The sequence below is a fragment of the Salminus brasiliensis genome, chromosome 25 (assembly GCF_030463535.1).
Source record: "Salminus brasiliensis chromosome 25, fSalBra1.hap2, whole genome shotgun sequence".
NCBI classification, from domain to species: Eukaryota; Metazoa; Chordata; class Actinopteri; order Characiformes; family Bryconidae; genus Salminus; species Salminus brasiliensis.
The window spans coordinates 3,711,834-3,729,891 of record NC_132902.1 but is presented as its reverse complement, the minus strand read 5'-3'; the positions used below and the strand labels follow the sequence as shown (position 1 = coordinate 3,729,891).

The window sequence follows — 18,058 nt, the reverse complement described above, 5'->3', positions numbered from 1 at the left end:
CTACACTCTGCAGTTCTCCTCAAAGTCTACTCTTTTTAGTATCAACAGCGAGCAGCGCAATAAGTCAGGAGCCCTTCAGAGCGCGTGTTTTTAAACATGGTATTTGGGACACAGCCCATTTCTCCTCCTTCATGCCCTCGTCGCGCTGCCAGTCGACAGTAACGTGAACACCATGGACATCACGAGATATTTGAAAAAGAGAGAAACAGCCAGTCCCCAGGATCAGCCGGAGAACACAGTGCTGTTTCAGCTTCATGTAGGTTTAGAAGGACAGCAGTATTTACAGTAATAGAGCTGTAGATGCTCACTGTAACGGTATGAAGGTCACTTTAACGTTAGACTGATGTCAGCTAGCAAGCTAATGTTACTGGTACAGATCATGGTGATCCGCTGATCACTAGCTAGCAAATGTGGAGATCAGTAGGACCCTCTGTCTGTATGAAGCTGATGATCTTCGGATCTTTAACAGTCCTCACAGCATTTTACTTGAGGCAGGAAGTTGTAGATGTTGAAGCCTGTGTCTACTGATAGTTTTACAGTGTTGTTTGTGGTAGAATTCCTGTTTCTGTTTAAGGAACAGAAGCTTCTCTGCTTATGAATGTGAAATGATCTGGAAGGTCAAGCAGCACAAGAATATTAGTGCAGCCCCTATCCTGTGAAGTAAGTCGATCATTTGTGACTCTTAGTAAAGACATTTTAAGTGCTGTGTTTGGGTCTAAATCCAGACCTGGATATATACCACCTTTAGGATTGCGATAGATGCATAAAGGTGCTCCTGAGAAGTCAGCAGGAATTGTGTGATGCAGTTATGTCAACATGAAACAAAATCCCAGAGGAATAGTTGCCAGATCTTTGTGGAATTTTGTGGTATTTGGGTATGTCCTAGGTTTTGAGTATTAAATGGGTTCATGTAATCTGCTCATGTCTCTGCACTGATACAGATTACTCAACAGTGATCTATGCAGCTTCTGGAGTCGCTGTGGTTCTTCTACTGGTTCTTATGGTCTTTCTGTTGATGAGGTGAGTATCAGAAACCATGTTTCTTGCAGAGTGTCATATAAAGACTACAGGGGTTTATTTAACACTGGAGATGTTAATCCAAAGATGGTGATATTCTTTTTTTGTAAACTCCAACAGAAGACGAGCTACAGCTTCCAGCAGTAAGAGTGAGGAAAACAGAGGAACTGTGAGTCAAAAGATCAATTGCGTGTTCTCTCTTTTTCAGACATGTCCACAGATAGACCCCGGGAAGTACTGGACAATGCGTTTATGAGATCCTGCTGGTGTGGGTTTATGCTGATTTTCAGTAAAGAGCACAAAACATGTTTCTGCGCTAATAGCGCCCCCTATATCGTAGCCATGGCTTATGAAGACATGGGGACAAGATCTCGTCTTACTAAGTTGTGGCCATGACTTAGGATCTCATTATCATGCCTTACAAAGTCACGGCCACCACTTGAAATAGTGTGGGAACCAAATAAATAAATTAGTAAGGTGTGAAACCAAGATAATTAAGAATTGGCCATGAATTAGTAAACCGTGGAAACGATATCCTAAGTTGTGGCCAAGTTGGGGGGCTTTACACCCCTCCAGCCCACGCCTGGCATTAGGCAGCATGGTGCCAATAGGTTCATGTTTATCTGTAACTATATAGTTTGTATATAAATCTTAACCCCTGTATCCCAGTTTTCCATGACTACCGATAACCTTTCCCCCACAAACCAGAGATCCCTGGACATTCCCATACCATGTGTATTAAAGACCAGTGCCAGTGGCTCCATGGGGGCTTAATGAGCGATATAGATCTGGAGCAAGTCCCATTTAATCTCTAATTCCTATAAGCTCTGTGATAAAATGTCAAGTGTATATACTGATGACTCAGGGTTTTTGACGCACCCAGAACATTGTCCCATATTGCAGGTCCCAGACGAATTCTGGCCCCAATTCTGATATACCCCTATCCCATGCTTTCATTCCTGCTGTGGGCCTATAGTGCTCAGATTTGTGTTTCAGCACTCTGTATTCATTGTAAGATGGGATGGTCCTTTAAATCTTTACAAGCTGACCTCACTCTCTTGTAGAGACCAGGTCATGGAAATCAAGGATAGTACTTGTCCTATTAATATCTTTCAAATTTTGTTAGTAAATATTTATTGTTCCATATCTGAGATGATTTAACGTTAACTGACAAACACTACAACCGTGCCAACCGAGAAGATTCCCTAAACCTGTTTGCTGCATTAAAGACAGGTAAGAAATTTTTAATCTAAATGAACATTCAGTAAAAAAAAATCTGAAAAAGGGGCAGGAAACACAGTGTGCACACACTCTAAATTGCCATAGGACAAATACAGTGTGAGCTGATGTCCATCATCAATGAAATTTGATTTACAACATGAACATATAGCTAGCATCTTTTTTCTGAAAGTTAGCGTAATTACATGGGTGGTTAAAAAGTGGAATATACTAGATGCAATAATGAAACCATGAGATTTTTATTTATCTGCAAAAGCCAAAACCTGTTAAATGTAACACCAACCGTTGCTTTCAAAGACCAACGATCAGCTAAGAAAGTCGCATCCTGTAGCTGCAGGTTGTGTCCATGTTGCAGAATTCAACAAGTCTTACAGTATCTGTTTATTATACACACCAGCTGCTTCTACGCCTTAAAGCCTGTAGAACAGCAGAAGAGGTTGTTGTATTCCAGCATGGCTTCAAGTTGTATCAGTAAGAACTTTGGCTAAGCTCAGTGCAGGTGTAACGGCAGGGGTTGCTCACTAGGGGGCAGCAGTGTGTCTGCTAAAGTTTACAGCAGCGTACTGAACATCCTGCCCGTCTGCAGTGTCTACAGGAAGTCTGGAAGTAAAAGGGGATGGGGACTGTTTGAAGTGAACGCTGGCGTAGTGAATGCTGTCCTGATCATCGGAAGCTACTTCCGGTGAAGGATCAGGGGTGACGGCCGGGGCTGTAGTGTCGTACACATGGGTGGAGTCACACTGAGAGAATGAGATGCAAAAGACATCAGTATTTACATTATGTTCAGTACTGTCACATGATCAGATTCCCTCCATCCCAGCATGCTCACCTGTCCACTCTGCTCTTTAGACTTTCTCCTCCTGAGGAACCAACAGTGAGAACAGGGGCCAAATTAGATATCATGTTTTAATGCTATAATTAGATTAATTACTTACAGGTAAGTCAGTTCACACTTCACATACCACATCCACAGAGCTGCTGTGATGAGTAGCAGAGCCAGGAAGACCACCACCACTCCCACAGTGACCAGTGTTAACACTGAGCTCTCCTCTGGACCTTTAGAACCACATCATCAGTTACAGCAGAACAAAGCTTTCTGACCTATTCTGTTCTCTATGGAGAACCACTGTCTTTACTAAACAGAACCTTGGGGGGACCACTAAGTGGCAGCAGAACTTAATGGCCATCCCATGCCAGCATAATGAAGGCATAGCTGGCAAAAAGACCATATTTGGTCACGGCCCTGGTCCAGTAGATGAATGACACTTACTATCCACAAGGGGTTAGATTGATATTTTCCTTTTTTCTGAGTGATGTGCTCAGCTGTACCAGCATTGCTATGGTCTAGCATGCGAGTTGCACAAGGTTTTTTTCTTGGAGGCAAAAGTTTGGACACCCTGCGCAGTCAGTAACACCCACTTGGGCGAGTATTGCAGCTGTGTATTACACCTTTTGTAGCAGTAGAAAAGTCTTTCATTTCTTTGAGGGATGAGGGAAAGAAATGGGGGGATTGAGGGATTGTGAGGGCCATTGCAAAACCATTGGCTTGCACCACCTGAGGTAGTCCATTGTGCCAACATGCTCATGTGGGGTTCCAGATGTGCATGATGAGCTATGAGTGGGTTTGTACATGTTGTCACTGGGACAATAGTTGGGCTTCCCAAATGAGCCCCATCTAGACCCCATGTGCCAGTGTCCCACCCAGATGGGGCCCATGAGGGGACAGCATGGAACCCATTGCAAAAACCTTCTGGTTCCCAGTTGGACTACCCAAACAGGCCCCACATGGGCATGTTATTTGGGAGATGCTCAATAGAAATAGATCATAATACTAATCTGTTACCTCCTAAAGCACAGGAATACTGGAGAGCATCCTCACTGCTCGCTGAGTTCAGGTACAGCTTGTTGTCTCTGCTGGGTTTGTTAGTTACAGGCTGGCCGTTCTTGTACCAGGTGTAAGTGGTGTTGTCGGGCAGAGTGCAGGTGCTGCTACAGGTCAGTGTTACTGTCTGTCCATCTGATGAAGCTGTGCTGGAGCTCACTCTCACCTGCAGATCTGAAGATGCAGAACAACAGAAAGGTTTCAGGTGTTCTGAAATAAACAGCAGAACCAGCAGAAAAGAGCAACACAGTCTGATACCTGTAACATTCAGAATGACTCCAGGAGAACCAGAGAATTTCTCTTTTTTATTTCCCTCCATCATTTTAGTGATTATTCGAAAGTAATATTCTCCAGAGTCGTTCTTTCTCACTTCTCTCATTCTCAGAGTGCAGTTTCTCTCTTTATCTCCAATAAACTCCACTCTGCCAGCAAACCGCTCTTCCTCACTTATGTTCTTTACACCCTCTTCAGGCCAAAGATAATGCCAGAACACCTCAGTAAGGATGTGATCACTGGGATATGAGTAAGTGCAGGGAAAGTCCACTGATGAACCCTCCAAAACACACACTCTCCTGTCTGTGTAGGTCACACTCCAGCAGTTCCTATCAAACACACCTGTAAAAGTCACAGATTAGCATGTGTTGATGTGATTGGATCGTGAAGAGTCAGTTATGAACAGCTCTAATACTCACACACTGAACTGGAGCGGATTTTATCATGGCCGCTAACAGAGCAGGAGTAGCTGCCAGCATCAGCAATGCTGGTTAAAACCAAAGACTCCTTATTTCCACCATTCCTGAACACATACTGGCCATTCTTGTACCAGCTGTAAGAACGAGGTCCAGAGGTCAAACTGCAGGATGTACTACAGGTCAATGTCTGTCCAGTCTTCCCTATATGAGTGTTGACCTGCAGGACTGAATGGAAATCTTTTGTAAACACAAACAGCACTGTTCTAATGACTGAACAGATCATCAGCTCTGCTCTGTTTACCTGTAACCGTTAGACTGACTGCAGCTGAGCTGAGGTGCGTCTCTCCTCGGTCTGTAATGATCAGGAGCTGATACTCTCCTGAGTCTCTCTCTCTCAGGTCTCTTATTGTAAGAGTTGAGCTGGAGCTGGTGGTCTCAGTGTAGTTCACTCTTCCTGCGTAGTCTGAGTCTAAAGTTAAATCCTCTGGATGTTCCTCATTCCTCCATTTAGCTTTCTGCTTGGAGCTGAACCAGAAGACAGCTCTGATGTTGGTGTTTGAGTACGAGCATCTCAGCTTCACCTCTGACTCCTGCAGAGCACAGATAGTCTGAGGATCGCAGACCACCCTGAGACTCTCACCCACAGAACCTGAAAGTGAATCACAGTGCATGACTGTTTATACAGTAAACCGAAAAGCATTTGTTGTTTGAGATGCCAGCAGGACCCTAGGAACCCTCAGGAACCTTCACTGGTTTTGCAGAAGATCAGTATATCAGCTTCCATTGCTAGAAACCAACCAGAGTAGTACTGGTCAAAACACAGCATACTTTATATGTCCAATTGTATGTGGACACACCCTTCAATAAATGCATTCAGCTTCTTTAAGTTGTACCCATTGCTGACACAGATGCACAAATGCACATAGACAGCTTGTCTAGTCCCTGCAGAGAAGTGCTGCCACTAGAGTAGGACTCTCTGGAGCAGATTAACATCAACCTAATGGCACCGTACTGCCTAATGCCAGGCGTGGGCTAGAGGGGTATAAAGCCCCCTAGCATTGAACTGTAGAGCAGTGGAAGAACTGTGTTCTCTGGAATGAGGGTTGATGTTCCAGCCAATACTTTTGGGATGAGTTGGGGAGTCAGGGATCAGGTAGGGTGGTGATCATCCAACATTCTGGCCTCGCTAACGTTTTTGGACAGTTGAGGCAGTTACTCCAACAAAATCAGGATAAACTCAGTTTTTTAATACCAATGATTTCAGAAGAAACAGTGGATGAGCCGGTGTCCCAATACTTTTGTCCATATCATGTATGCTGTCTTATTTTGGTCTGGTGCTGGATGACCAGAATACCAGCGTTTCAGACCCAACATATACTGGTTTTACTGATCATCAGTACATCAGCTCCCATTGTCAGTGACCAGGCCAGTGCTATTCCTTTTACCTTAACTGGCCACTTAATTGGGCCCAGTTTGTTTCATGTTGATCGTATGTGCCCATTAACCAGATATTTAACAGTGATCAGTACTTGATCACAGAGCCTAGAGTTCTGGCCGGTGGACCACTCACACATATAAAGTCAGATTGATCCACCACCCATGTAACATTTGGTCAGCAGCAGTCCCATGGTCAGAAACTGGCCAAGGATGATTTTGGTTGAGATGTGGGGGTGATAAACTGTGCTATATTCAGTGGTCAGTGACTACTACACATAAATTAGGTATCTACTAAAGTGGACAGTGTGTGCAGTCTTACCTGGAGTAAACAGCAGGATGACCAGTGATAGAAGTCCACTTTTAAAGCCCATGGTGCCACCAGACTTGACCTCAGCTGAAATAGAAAACAACAGTATTAGAAATGCATTGTGGCGCACAGCAGCCAGAAGAGCGACTAAAAGGCTAAAAGCTAATGCTAAGCGTACCCGAGAAGCGAGAATATGGAGGACTGTGTCACAGTGAGTGGAAACTTGTGGAGTAGCTGAAAAGGCAAAAAGCTAGCTAACGTTAGGCTGAGCAGAGAAGGTAGAAGGGCCGACCGGGTGCTAGGGAAGCGGGTGTTAGGCTACAAGCTAACCCATCCGACCGACTATAATCTCCACAGCTAGCCAGCCACACACTGTGCCGCCTCGACATTGACACAGAGAGGATGTCAATATATCAGGTAAGACTTGGGAATAATAACAAAAATATATATTATTCTTGTTGTTCCAGTGCTAGGCTAGGCAAGGCTATAAATGAATTCAGAAGAAACACAATAAGCTAATGAAGATATCCATAAATAGCTGTAAATTTGAATCGTTCAATTAGGTTTACAGTGCATAGAAAGACTAGCATTAGCATCGTTTGATGGACATATTGTTTAATAGCATCACAACAGTGTAGACACATTTGGTACTGCTAACTATAGGAAAGAAAACACAATAGGTCTTATGTGACTAACCGAACTTGCTAGGTCTAGTTACCTTTAAAAATGGTGACTTTGACCTTAAATTTGGTTGTTTAAAAGAAGCGAGCTATATAGTGCTGACTACATCCAGCTTTCAGCTGGTAGGCTAATGTTAGCCAGCTACAATACAATTACCACACAGAAATTGTTAATGTGTACTTAAAATACCCTAACTTTGAGATATAAATGGACAAATATCACAGTGAATATCCAATAAAGCAATGTAAACAGACACATTTTTGTAGCTAGTGCTAGCTAATAGCATTTGTCTGTTTACATTGCTTTACTGGACAGTCACTGGTACTTGTAGCTCATGTTATGATATTTGTCCATTTATATATATATATATATATATATATATATATATATATATATATATATATATATATATATATATATATATATATATCCACTGGGAAACTAAGCTAAGCTAAACTAAGCTAGTTAGCTAGCTAACAAAAAACCTGGTGTGACAAGCTAGCTAGATTTTACATAGCTTGTACTATATTGCTAGCTTTTCTCGTAACAAAAAGTTAGCTAGCTATATACCCACATACACACAAGTAACACCATTAAAACTAATTGCAAGTTTCTATAGAACGAATTTATTGGGTATTTTTAAGTTTGATAAATAAATAGCACTGTGTGTGGTTAGCTAGTAGCTTTTAGCCTAGCACCTGCTCATTTCCCCAGAGTCAGGCATTCTCACGCTGCCTTTTGACTTCTGATGCTCTCCAGTTCAGGTCAGCCGAGGTAGTGCTGTGTGTTTTCAGGGGATTGGAGAGGGAACAGATTGTAAAAGCTAGCACGGATACCCACTCACTTCCCTGGCCTGCAGATTTGAGCTCCCCTTTCAAGGAAAATGGCACCTTTAACAAATGAGCATGTCCAAATCTAGTAGAAAGCCTTCCCTGGACAGCAGGACAATAGTTACTTGTTTTTTAATACACTTGAGTTCAGAAGAAACAATGAATGAGCAGGTGTCCCAATACTTTTGTCCAATCCATGTCCAACTACAACATTAAACTGAGTTACGACAGACACTCTTTATCTTTCATGGGTACATTTTGATTGTGATATTGACGATCTCAGAATGTACGTGCCTGTGCTGTCATGTAATCATTAATGAAATAATCCATAAACTTAAAAAGACTATAGACGTCCTGCTCTTTATTTAAAGCGATCAGCTGCATCCAGAACAGAAATAAGAAGCGTTGACTTACATTTCGTAGATGTCTCACACTTATTTCTTACTTACTGGAAGACGGCTTTGAAGAGTGTGGAAATGGTGTGTGTGTGTGTGTGTGTGTGTATTTATTTTTAAAAAACCAGCAATTTCCTTCCCTTTTTAATGAGCCCAGATGTGACGCTTTTCACCAGTAACCCTTCATTTACAGTTGTTTTATAGTTGTTTATTTCAATTTCCAAATTTCTGAACCAAATTGATGGCAAAAATAAATAAATAAATAAATTACAAAGTAGCATATAGAGCTTGTAGGCGTTTGTAATGCTAAAACTACACTACCCATAATGCTTTGCTGAAAGCATTGAAGGATTTTGAAGTAATGAGGTAATAGGGGATACTATGGCTTGGAGTTCTCCTCGGAAGCTCCGACTTACGACTTTGGAGGGTGGTGGGGGGGGGCAGGGTGTGTGTATATGTGAAATCTGTACAGTACGTTCATATATATCAGAGTGCTGAGGCAGGACTGCTGAAACAGGAAGTTGTGAGGAAATCCGCAATGGCTTGTCTTACATCATCAGGGCCTGCAGTCTGCTGGGTGTACAACCACAGCTGGCTAGATTATAAATTCCTCTCTGGTCTGAGTCACAGTCACACACACACACACACACACACAAAAAGATATGCTAATGCCGCCATTCTCATAACATTTCCTTTTACTTTTGTAGCATAATTCAGGCAGTGCACAGTTGAATAACCGATCAGCCGTATTATTAATACCACCTGCCAAATATTGAGTAGGCCCCCCTTGTGCCACCACAGCAGATCTGACCATTTAAGGCATGGACTCCAAATAACACCGTCCAAATACTTCATTATCTTACTTAAGTAGAAATGTTGGTTACCTAAACTTTACTGGAGTCTTTACAGGCGACTACTCATAATTTTTTCCGCTCCATGAAACGCAACTTCATGTCCAACTCCATAAAGCCAGTGGATTTAGAATGGGATGCCATAAAAACTCTTGTAGGTGTAATATTGAGGTGTCCCAATACTTTTGTCCATATAGTTTAGGTTTATTCAACATATAAACATTTAAAAAAGTATGATTCACTTTAAATCCACTAAGCTCATGGTGAGTCTGTCCTGTCGCTCATTTTAGGGGTCTGCGTTTCTGGATCTGGCAGTACATCTGAGACGGGTCATTGGCTTCTTCGGCTGTCAGAGGCCTGTGGAATATGAAGAGAACACCCACCAGAGCCCATTAGTATCGGGATGAAAAGTAAGGCCAAGCACTTTAGGCTGTGCACCACATGTAACAGCATCGATCGGCTTATTGGTTGGCAGCAGGTCTACGGAAGTTCACCACGGCATAGTGAACGCTCTCTTCTCGCACGTGTGGCTGTTTAAACTGCAAATTGCAGTAATGAACAGTCTCATCCTCGTCGTCCGAGGCTCTCCATGCAGGGTCAGACGTCAAGGCCAGGGCTGAGATGTTGCCGTACACAGGATCTGAGTCATGCTAAGGCAGAGACAGAAAGTGAAAGCACAGTTTACGACTGACAGATGTTACATTTAAACATGAAATCAGTCCCTGCTCTCAACACGCTGACCTGTCCACTCTCCTCGATGCTCCTGCGGCCTTTCGCCGAGCTGGACTTTCTACTCCTGAAAAGCAAACGACACTGTATTACAGGTATTGCAGAAAACCAGAATACAAAACTGTGCCCGAAGCCTCTTAAATACAAGTGTCCTTACCTCACATACCACGTCCACAGAGCTGCTGGGATGAGCATCAGGGCCAGAAAGACCACCACTCCCACTGTGAGCAGCTGTAGCTCTGAGCTCTTCTCTGGACCTTCAAGACCTTGAGAAATACACCATAGATCAAATCAGCTAGGCAGGAATACGCCCTGGACAGAGGCAGATACTCCCAGGCCATTGCAGGGTACCACAGACACCTAGTCATACCTAGGGGTAATTTAGCAAAGGGGTAATTTAACGGAAACCCAGAAGAACATCACATGGATACGGGGAGAACATCAGTCTTAGATAGCATCCGACTAAATAGCCTAATCGTTTTTTTTATAGATATCTAGGTCCATTTTGTCCTTGTGATTGGTTGGGGAGGTCACATGATGTGAGTATTAGGGGGACGTGGGTTACAGGTTGAAGCTGTAGCAAATGGGACCACACCTTAAGATGGTTGACCAGCTTTGGTCTTGACAAGAATAGGTATGTTTTCATCTGGATGACCAGCTTTACAACCACCTTGACCATCAAACATCAATCTAGAACAGCTGGTCTTGGTGCTGAGCTGTGACTGAGACTTTGACTTTGATGCCTAAACTGAAGCATTACCTTCTAAAGCACAGGAATACTGGAGAGCATCCTCACTGCTCGCTGAGTTCAGGTACAGCTTGTTGTCTCTGCTGGGTTTGTTAGTTACAGGCTGGCCGTTCTTGTACCAGATGTAAGTGAGGTTGTTGGGCAGAGTGCAGGTGCTGCTACAGGTCAGTGTTACTGTCTGTCCATCTGATGAAGCTGTGCTGGAGCTCACTCTCACCTGCAGATCTGAACAGGCCCAAATGTTGATGTATTCTGATTAGCAGTTCCTCTTGAAAGTCTAGGATGGTTAGCTACATGCTGCAAGGTTTAGTTACCTGTAACGTTCAGAAAGACTCCAGATGTAGCAGATACCTTCTCTTCTGGAGGACCGGTGCTGAACTGAAAGCGATATTCTCCAGAGTCGTTCTTTCTCACATCTCTCAGTCTCAGAGTGCAGTTCCTCTTCTTATCTCCAATAAACTCCACTCTGCCAGCAAACCGCTCTTCCTCACTCAGGTTCTCTGGCTTCCCTTCAGGCCAAACGTAGAACCAGAACACCTCAGTAACTGTGAGACCACTGGGATATGAGTAAGTGCAGGGAAAGTCCACTGAGGAACCCTCCAAAACACATATGCTGCTGTTGGTGTAGGTCACATTCCAACAGTTCTCAAAAATGCCTGTAAATCACAGATATGGGTGGGAATTTAGCTTTTTTTTAGAAAAGCGTATTGTGACAAGTTGGCCTTTATTCATCAAGGTTGCGTGGGGTAGTGGATAACACCTTCACCCTCTTCATAGGAGACTAGGGCTTAGGAGACTAGGGCACACCACTCTACACCAGTAAGGGTCCTTGAATAAGTTAGATGGCGAGAACAGAAGAACATGGTGAGACTGGAGAGCAGCTGATCACCTCCAGACACTGCTAGTTATGGGAACATGGGTTGCTACAGGAATCAGGCCGCATGATCACGACTTGTCCTGTGCCAGTGTCAGCAGAAAGAGGGCTCAAATGACTGCAGGTGCAAATGGGGCTCTGTGCTAGGCTAAAAGCTAACACTAGCCAACGCTAGCGTTTGTCTTGTCGTCTCTCAAGTGTCTGTTCCCTCACTGGACTACCTCAGCTGACCCAAACTGAAGCTAAACCCACATCAGAAGGTAAAGCTCCAGCTTTTTTAAGAATGACAAACCCAGGAAAGAGAGTGGAGGCAAGGCTAAAAGCTAACTTGCTAAAATCTCTTCAGCATATTATGCTGGGAAGACACAATGAGCTCAAGCCACCTCTAGCTAGACAACGTTGTGAAGCTTGGTCATTTTGGTGGTCTGGCTTTGTCAGGTTAGTCATGACCAGCATGACCCTAATTGGTTAATCAGAATGACCAGGATGACCACTCTGGTCGGCCAGCATGACTAGCATGACACCAAGTTTGGTCATGCTGATAGACCAGCTAGTCCAGCCAAATGACATGCTACATACACTGTGCTGGTCAAGAGCTGGTAAACTAGCTGGCTTACCAGCTTAGAGGCGGTCTCCCCCTGGATGACCAACTTACCAACCATTGACCTTGACCATGGTCTCTTGGACCAGCATGACCAAGCTGGATTTTTCAGCGGGATAATTACAAATGTTAGTCAACCCCTTGATAAATAATTAAAAATGAACTGGTCAGCAGGATTCAGACTCACGCAGTGCAGTGGACCGGATCTTCTCATGGGCGCTAACAGAGCAGGAGTAACTGCCAGCGTCAGAACAAGCAGAAGAAGAAGCGTTGCTGGATAAAAATAGAGGCTGGGGGGTCCTGTAAGGTGTCTTGTGTATCTGTAGTCCGTTTTTATACCAGTAGAAATGTGCAGGTTTAGAGGTCAGATTGCAGGATGTGCTACAGGTGAGATACACCTTCTGCTGCCTGGGGTCAGTGATCTTCTCCGCCCACAGATCTGAGGAGGAATACAGGTCAGCAAGAAATCTGGAAATCTGGAAGATATGGACGTAGTTTAGCTGCTTCTGTTACCTGTGACTGTTAGACTGACTACAGCTGGGCTGAGGTGTGTCTCTCCTTCTGTAATGATCAGGAGCTGATACTCTCCTGAGTCTCTCTCTCTCAGCTCTCTTAGTGTAAGAACTGAGCCGGACCTGGTTGTCCTAGTGTTCACTCGTCCTGCGTAGTCTGAGTCTAAAGCTAAATCCTCTGGATGTTCCTCGTTCCTCCATTTAGCTTTCTGTTTGAAGCTGAACCAGAAGATAGTTTTGTTGTTGGTGTTTGAGTGAGAACATTTTAGGGTCACCTCTGACTCCCGCAGAGCACAGATAGTCTGAGGATCACAGGTAAAGCTGATGCTCCGTCCCAGAGAACCTGGAAAAGGATCCAAGGGAACCAGTATAAGTACCTTAATACTAAATTTCCATTCATACTCTATTAATACGGAAAAATACCTCTGAAAAACAGCAAGGTCAGTGGTAGGACTACTGATGTAAAGCCCATGGCTCCACTTATTTCTGTGAAGTAAAAAATACGAAGGTTATTAGAGTCATTACGTTCACTTACTGCACTCTCAAGTGCCAGCGGCTCTGGAGAAGCAGAGAAGGGAGTGGAACGGCAAAGCAATTTTTTAAAAAGCAAGATCACTTTCTTATAAAAAGGAAAAGGGCGCTTAAAGCAGAGGTTTTGGGGGTGGCGCTGTGAAGGCCATGCCAGAAACCTTCAGCTTGCACCTCTTGTGGTCCAGTGTTGGTTAACCAATCTCTGCTGTTGGCTGCTGCCACTACGCCACTTGGGTGGTCGATAAAGGCCCAGGTGCTTCAGCGTATTGCACAATATTTACATTTACATTTACGGCATTTAGCAGACGCTCTTATCTATCTATCAGGGCGACTTACAAAAGTGCTTCACTATTTACCCAAGATTAACCTCAGCTAGTTTGAATAGGCTAAAAATTCAAAGATCCCTCTGAGTTTAGACTCTACTAAACACAAGTCCGTAAAAAGACCACTCTGCTATTCGCCCAAATCCTCTCAGAAGAGGAGGGTCTTCAGTCTGGGTTTGAGGACAGCGAGCGCTGGACTCTGCTGTTCGGACACCCAGGGGAAGTTCGTTCAACCACTTCGGTGCAGGACAGAAATAAAAAGTCTGGACGCTCGTCTTCTGTGGATTTTGAGGGATGGCAGGTCGAGCCGAGCTGTACTTGAACCTCGAAGGACTCTTGGTGCGGATCAACTTTTGACCTTTGCCATATAATCACTGCCATAGACGACATCTTTCTCCCTGTGGAATGATGAAGCATCTGGTGCTGAGGTGGTGGTATGGTGGCCCCCTAATAAATCTGCTTGGGGCCCCCCAGGTTGCACTGTGACGGATCTTACACGAAGGTTAGATATTTGGGCAGGTTTTGCTGCACAGTAGAACAGTGCACCACCACTCCATAGTCTGCTAAAATCGTCCTGAAGATGATTTGCATTTCAAACAGAGCTTTTAATTTTCCTTGCTAGTCTTCCCGACCTCGACTTGACCACCACCATTCCTGTTAACAGCCTGAAATGCTATGCTATATATCTCCTGCTTTGTGGGCCTCAGTTATGCTAGTTTTCGGAGCGCTAAGCAGCTGTTCAGAGGAGCCCAAGACTGCTGATTGTTGGGACGAGGTCCCTTACTAACAATGCCTGAGAACAAGCCATAGCCCTAACAAGCGAATTGAGGTCAGAGATCTTGGTCAGTGTTATCTGAGAGCCCAAATCTCTTGACATCATACTGCACACTTTTCCATTAAAAAGTAGGTAACAAGCATGTGATCTAATCTATACATCAGACAGCATATGGCTACATTTCTAATATTAATACTCAGTAAAATATACACGCAGAAATACACGTATTAAAGATCAGTATTCAGCATTTACTTACTTTCAGGCATGGAGAGGAGAGAGTGATAGGCAGAGTGAGTGTGCTGTAAGAACAAGGAAGCTGTTCTTAAGACTCTTATCTGATTAAAAAAAGAGCTTCTGCTCAATCATCACTGGTCTCATCTTAAGACTCACGGCTATTTGTCACTGACCACTGACATGAGTATGCTTATTTATGCAGCATATTCCTGTATGTGTATATATATAAAGGATGATCGCTAAAAGTGCACTGAGTAGAACTGTACAGGAAGGAAAGGAGCTTATCTAACATCTGATCAGATACACAGCATGCGGCACACATCCTACCAGCGGTGGGATATTTTTAGCTCTGAGTTTCGAGGTATAGAGCTCTTCACTTCATGCTCACCTGGATTTTTCTCATTCTTTAAAACTCATGAAAGGTCATTTACTGGCCACTTTATTAGAAACACCTAATATTGTACTTCCACCCACTGGCCACTTTATTTGAAACACCTACTTTGCGCTTCCAGTCACTGGCCACTTTATTAGAAACACCTAAGATTGTTCTTCCACCAAAACACCTAATATTGTTCTTCCACTCACTGGCCACTTTATTTTAAACAACTACTTTGTACATCCACTCACTGGCCACTTTATTAGAAACACCTACCTTCTGCCTTGTACGTTCACTCACTGGCCACTTTATTAGAAACACCTACCTTCTGCCTTGTACTTTCACTCACTGGCCACTTTATTAAAAACACCTACCTTAAGCTCCCACCCACTGGCCACTTTATTAGAAACACCCAACTTGTGCTTTCAAAAAGTGCACCTAGATGCACCTACTGGCCACTTTATTAGAAACACCTAATATTGTTCTTCCACTCGATGGGCACTTTATTAGAAACACCTACCCTAAGCTCCCACCCACTGGCCACTTTATTAGGAACACCTACTGTAAACTCCCACCCACTGGCCACTTTATTAGAAACACCTAATATTGTTCTTCTACTCACTGGCCACTTTATTAGAAACATAAATGCACCCACTGGCCACTGGTTGCATCAATTATGAACGTCTGTGTTTTGGCAGATGTTGTAAAAAATTCAGTCCAACATCCAAAAATTGCTTTAGCAGATTTATTTCAAACACAGTGACACATCTGCGTCAGTAACAGGGACAACTTAAAAATAAAAATCAATGCATTCATTGGAAGGGGTGTCCACAAACATTTGGACATATATTGTATATGAACACACGTGCACACAAACACTCAGTGTGGGCACTGCAGACGGACTGTCAGAGTGCTGTAATCAGACGACACAGTGGACGGCTTCAAAGTTGAGTATGTGTCCCTTGAAGATCCTGAAACACACTGTTGGTGGGGGGGGGTCAATAATGAAAGACCAAATACAGTAACCACCAAGAGAACACTCACTCACACACACACACACACACACACACACACAAAAAAACTGTAGCCGTACCTGTAGAGTATCATAGTCTGAGCTGATGGTGGTGGGGTTGAGAGCTGTGTATGTGGGGTCTGCAGGATTTGGGGTCTTTTAGAGAGAGATGAGGAGAACACAGCTTTAGTCTTTATTCAGCAGCAGCTTTATTGGAGGATGTAGAGAGAAAGAAAGTGAAATCCTCTCTCAGTACCTGAATATGTGTGTCTCTCTCTGCTCCTCTCCTCCTCCTCCTGATCACACAGCACAAACACAGAGCTGCTGTGATGAGTAATAGAAGCAGAAAGACCACCACTCCCACTGTGATCAGCTTTATCACTGAGCTCTCCTCTGGACCTTCAGGAATAAAGCAGAAAATAAATATCGATATTCATAAGGAGAATCGTCCAATCAGGAACTTGTTTCCAATGCTTAGGACTTCAGGAGCTGGACGGAAGGCCTAGGTTGAAAACACATGGTGCTGTCCAGCTTTAGGGCCGTCGCTACCTGATTTGTGCCAAGGGACGTGGATCGGGTAGCAACAGTGTAGGGGTGATGTCGTTTCTCCACGCCTGCTACTTTGACCTCCCGATTCCCCGCTGGCTCGCAGGCTAATGCAGGCTAATGCTGAGTTTGCATGTTTAGCCAGCATATATATGGGTAGCCAGCCTTGACCGGTGACCGTTTATCTGCCTGGATTTTTCAGCAGGGCTGTGACTGAGACTTTGACTGTGGTTCGACCTGTTATTTTTAACTGAGAATATATACATAACTGCTTAAACTTAAGCGTTACCTTCTAAAGCACAGGAATACTGGAGAACATCCTCACTGCTCGCTGAGTTCAGGTACAGCTTGTTGTCTCTGCTGGGTTTGTTAGTTACAGGCTGTCCGTTCTTGTACCAGATGTAAGTGAGGTTGTTGGGCAGAGTGCAGGTGCTGCTACAGGTCAGTGTTACTGTCTGTCCATCTGATGAAGCTGTGCTGGAGCTCACTCTCACCTGCAGATCTGAACAGGCCCAAATTTTGTATGTATTCTGATTAGCAGTTCCTCTTGAAAGTCTAGGACGGTTAGCTACATGCTGCAAGGTTTAGTTACCTGTAACGTTCAGAAAGACTCCAGATGTAGCAGATACCTTCTCTTCTGGAGGACCGGTGCTGAACTGAAAGCGATATTCTCCAGAGTCGTTCTTTCTCACATCTCTCAATCTTAGAGTGCAGTTCCTCTCCTTATCTCCAATAAACTCCACTCTGCCAGCAAACCGCTCTTCCTCACTCAGGTTCTCTGGCCTCCCTTCAGGCCAAACGTAGAACCAGAACACCTCAGTGACTGTGAGACCACTGGGATATGAGTAAGTGCAGGGAAAGTCCACTGAGGAACCCTCCGAAACACACACGCTGCTGTTGGTGTAGGTCACATTCCAACAGTTCTCAAAAATGCCTGTAGAGTTATAGACCATTGATGTTGGGTGTTAATAGACCTTTTATCAATTATTAATTATTAAATAATCAGTAGGATTCAGACTCACGCAGTGCAGTGGACCGGATCTTCTCATGGCCGCTAACAGAGCAGGAGTAACTGCCAGCGTCAGAACAAGCAGAAGAAGAAGCGTTGCTGGATAAAACTAGAGGCTGGGGGGTCCTGTAAGGTGTCTTGTGTATCTGTAGTCCGTTCTTATACCAGTAGAAATGTGCAGGTTTAGAGGTCAGATTGCAGGATGTGCTACAGGTGAGATACACCTTCTGCTGCTTGGGGTCAGTGATCTTCTCCGCCCACAGATCTGAGGAGGAATACAGGTCAGCAAGAAATCTGGAAATCTGGAAGAGATGGACGTAGTTTAGCTGCTTCTGTTACCTGTAACTGTTAGACTGACTACAGTTGAGCTGAGGTGTGTCTCTTCTTCTGTAATGATCAGGAGCTGATACTCTCCTGAGTCTCTCTCTCTCAGCTCTCTTAGTGTAAGAACTGAGCC

The 18,058-nt window shown here is 44.0% G+C and overlaps 1 protein-coding gene and 2 long non-coding RNA genes across 3 annotated transcripts; 1 reads left to right on the top strand and 2 right to left on the bottom strand.

Moving 5' to 3' along the window:
- The first annotated feature begins 217 nt into the window (after window positions 1–217).
- Window positions 218–1,188, top strand: LOC140548263 (uncharacterized). Its single transcript, XR_011978551.1, has 3 exons — window positions 218–256; window positions 942–1,020; window positions 1,138–1,188. It is a non-coding gene; the product is annotated as an uncharacterized lncRNA (long non-coding RNA).
- A 1,308-nt stretch (window positions 1,189–2,496) lies between these two features.
- Window positions 2,497–5,501, bottom strand: LOC140547742 (sialoadhesin-like). The gene is made up of 7 exons (XM_072670877.1): window positions 5,132–5,501; window positions 4,831–5,055; window positions 4,397–4,753; window positions 4,100–4,312; window positions 3,219–3,312; window positions 3,086–3,116; window positions 2,497–2,996 (listed from the first exon to the last, which is right to left on the bottom strand). Exons 1-7 carry the CDS (start codon window positions 5,499–5,501, stop codon window positions 2,778–2,780), a joined length of 1,509 nt encoding a protein of 502 aa, XP_072526978.1. The 3' UTR covers window positions 2,497–2,777.
- A 10,837-nt stretch (window positions 5,502–16,338) lies between these two features.
- On the bottom strand, window positions 16,339–17,244 carry LOC140548281 (uncharacterized). Its single transcript, XR_011978553.1, has 3 exons — window positions 17,185–17,244; window positions 16,882–17,094; window positions 16,339–16,445 (listed from the first exon to the last, which is right to left on the bottom strand). It is a non-coding gene; the product is annotated as an uncharacterized lncRNA (long non-coding RNA).
- Window positions 17,245–18,058: the final 814 nt, after the last annotated feature.

What these genes read in the sequence shown, in the direction of transcription:
- LOC140547742 (XM_072670877.1), bottom strand. Translation starts at nt 5,501, where the DNA reads ATGCACTGTGATTCACTTTCAGGTTCTGTGGGTGAGAGTCTCAGGGTG. An exon ending in GTATTCCTGTGCTTTAGGAG is followed by an intron (nt 3,313 to 4,099) that starts GTAACAGATTAG and finishes GTGGTTCTAAAG; the next exon opens with GTCCAGAGGAGAGCTCAGTG. An exon ending in ACAGCAGCTCTGTGGATGTG is followed by an intron (nt 3,117 to 3,218) that starts GTATGTGAAGTG and finishes TTGGTTCCTCAG; the next exon opens with GAGGAGAAAGTCTAAAGAGC.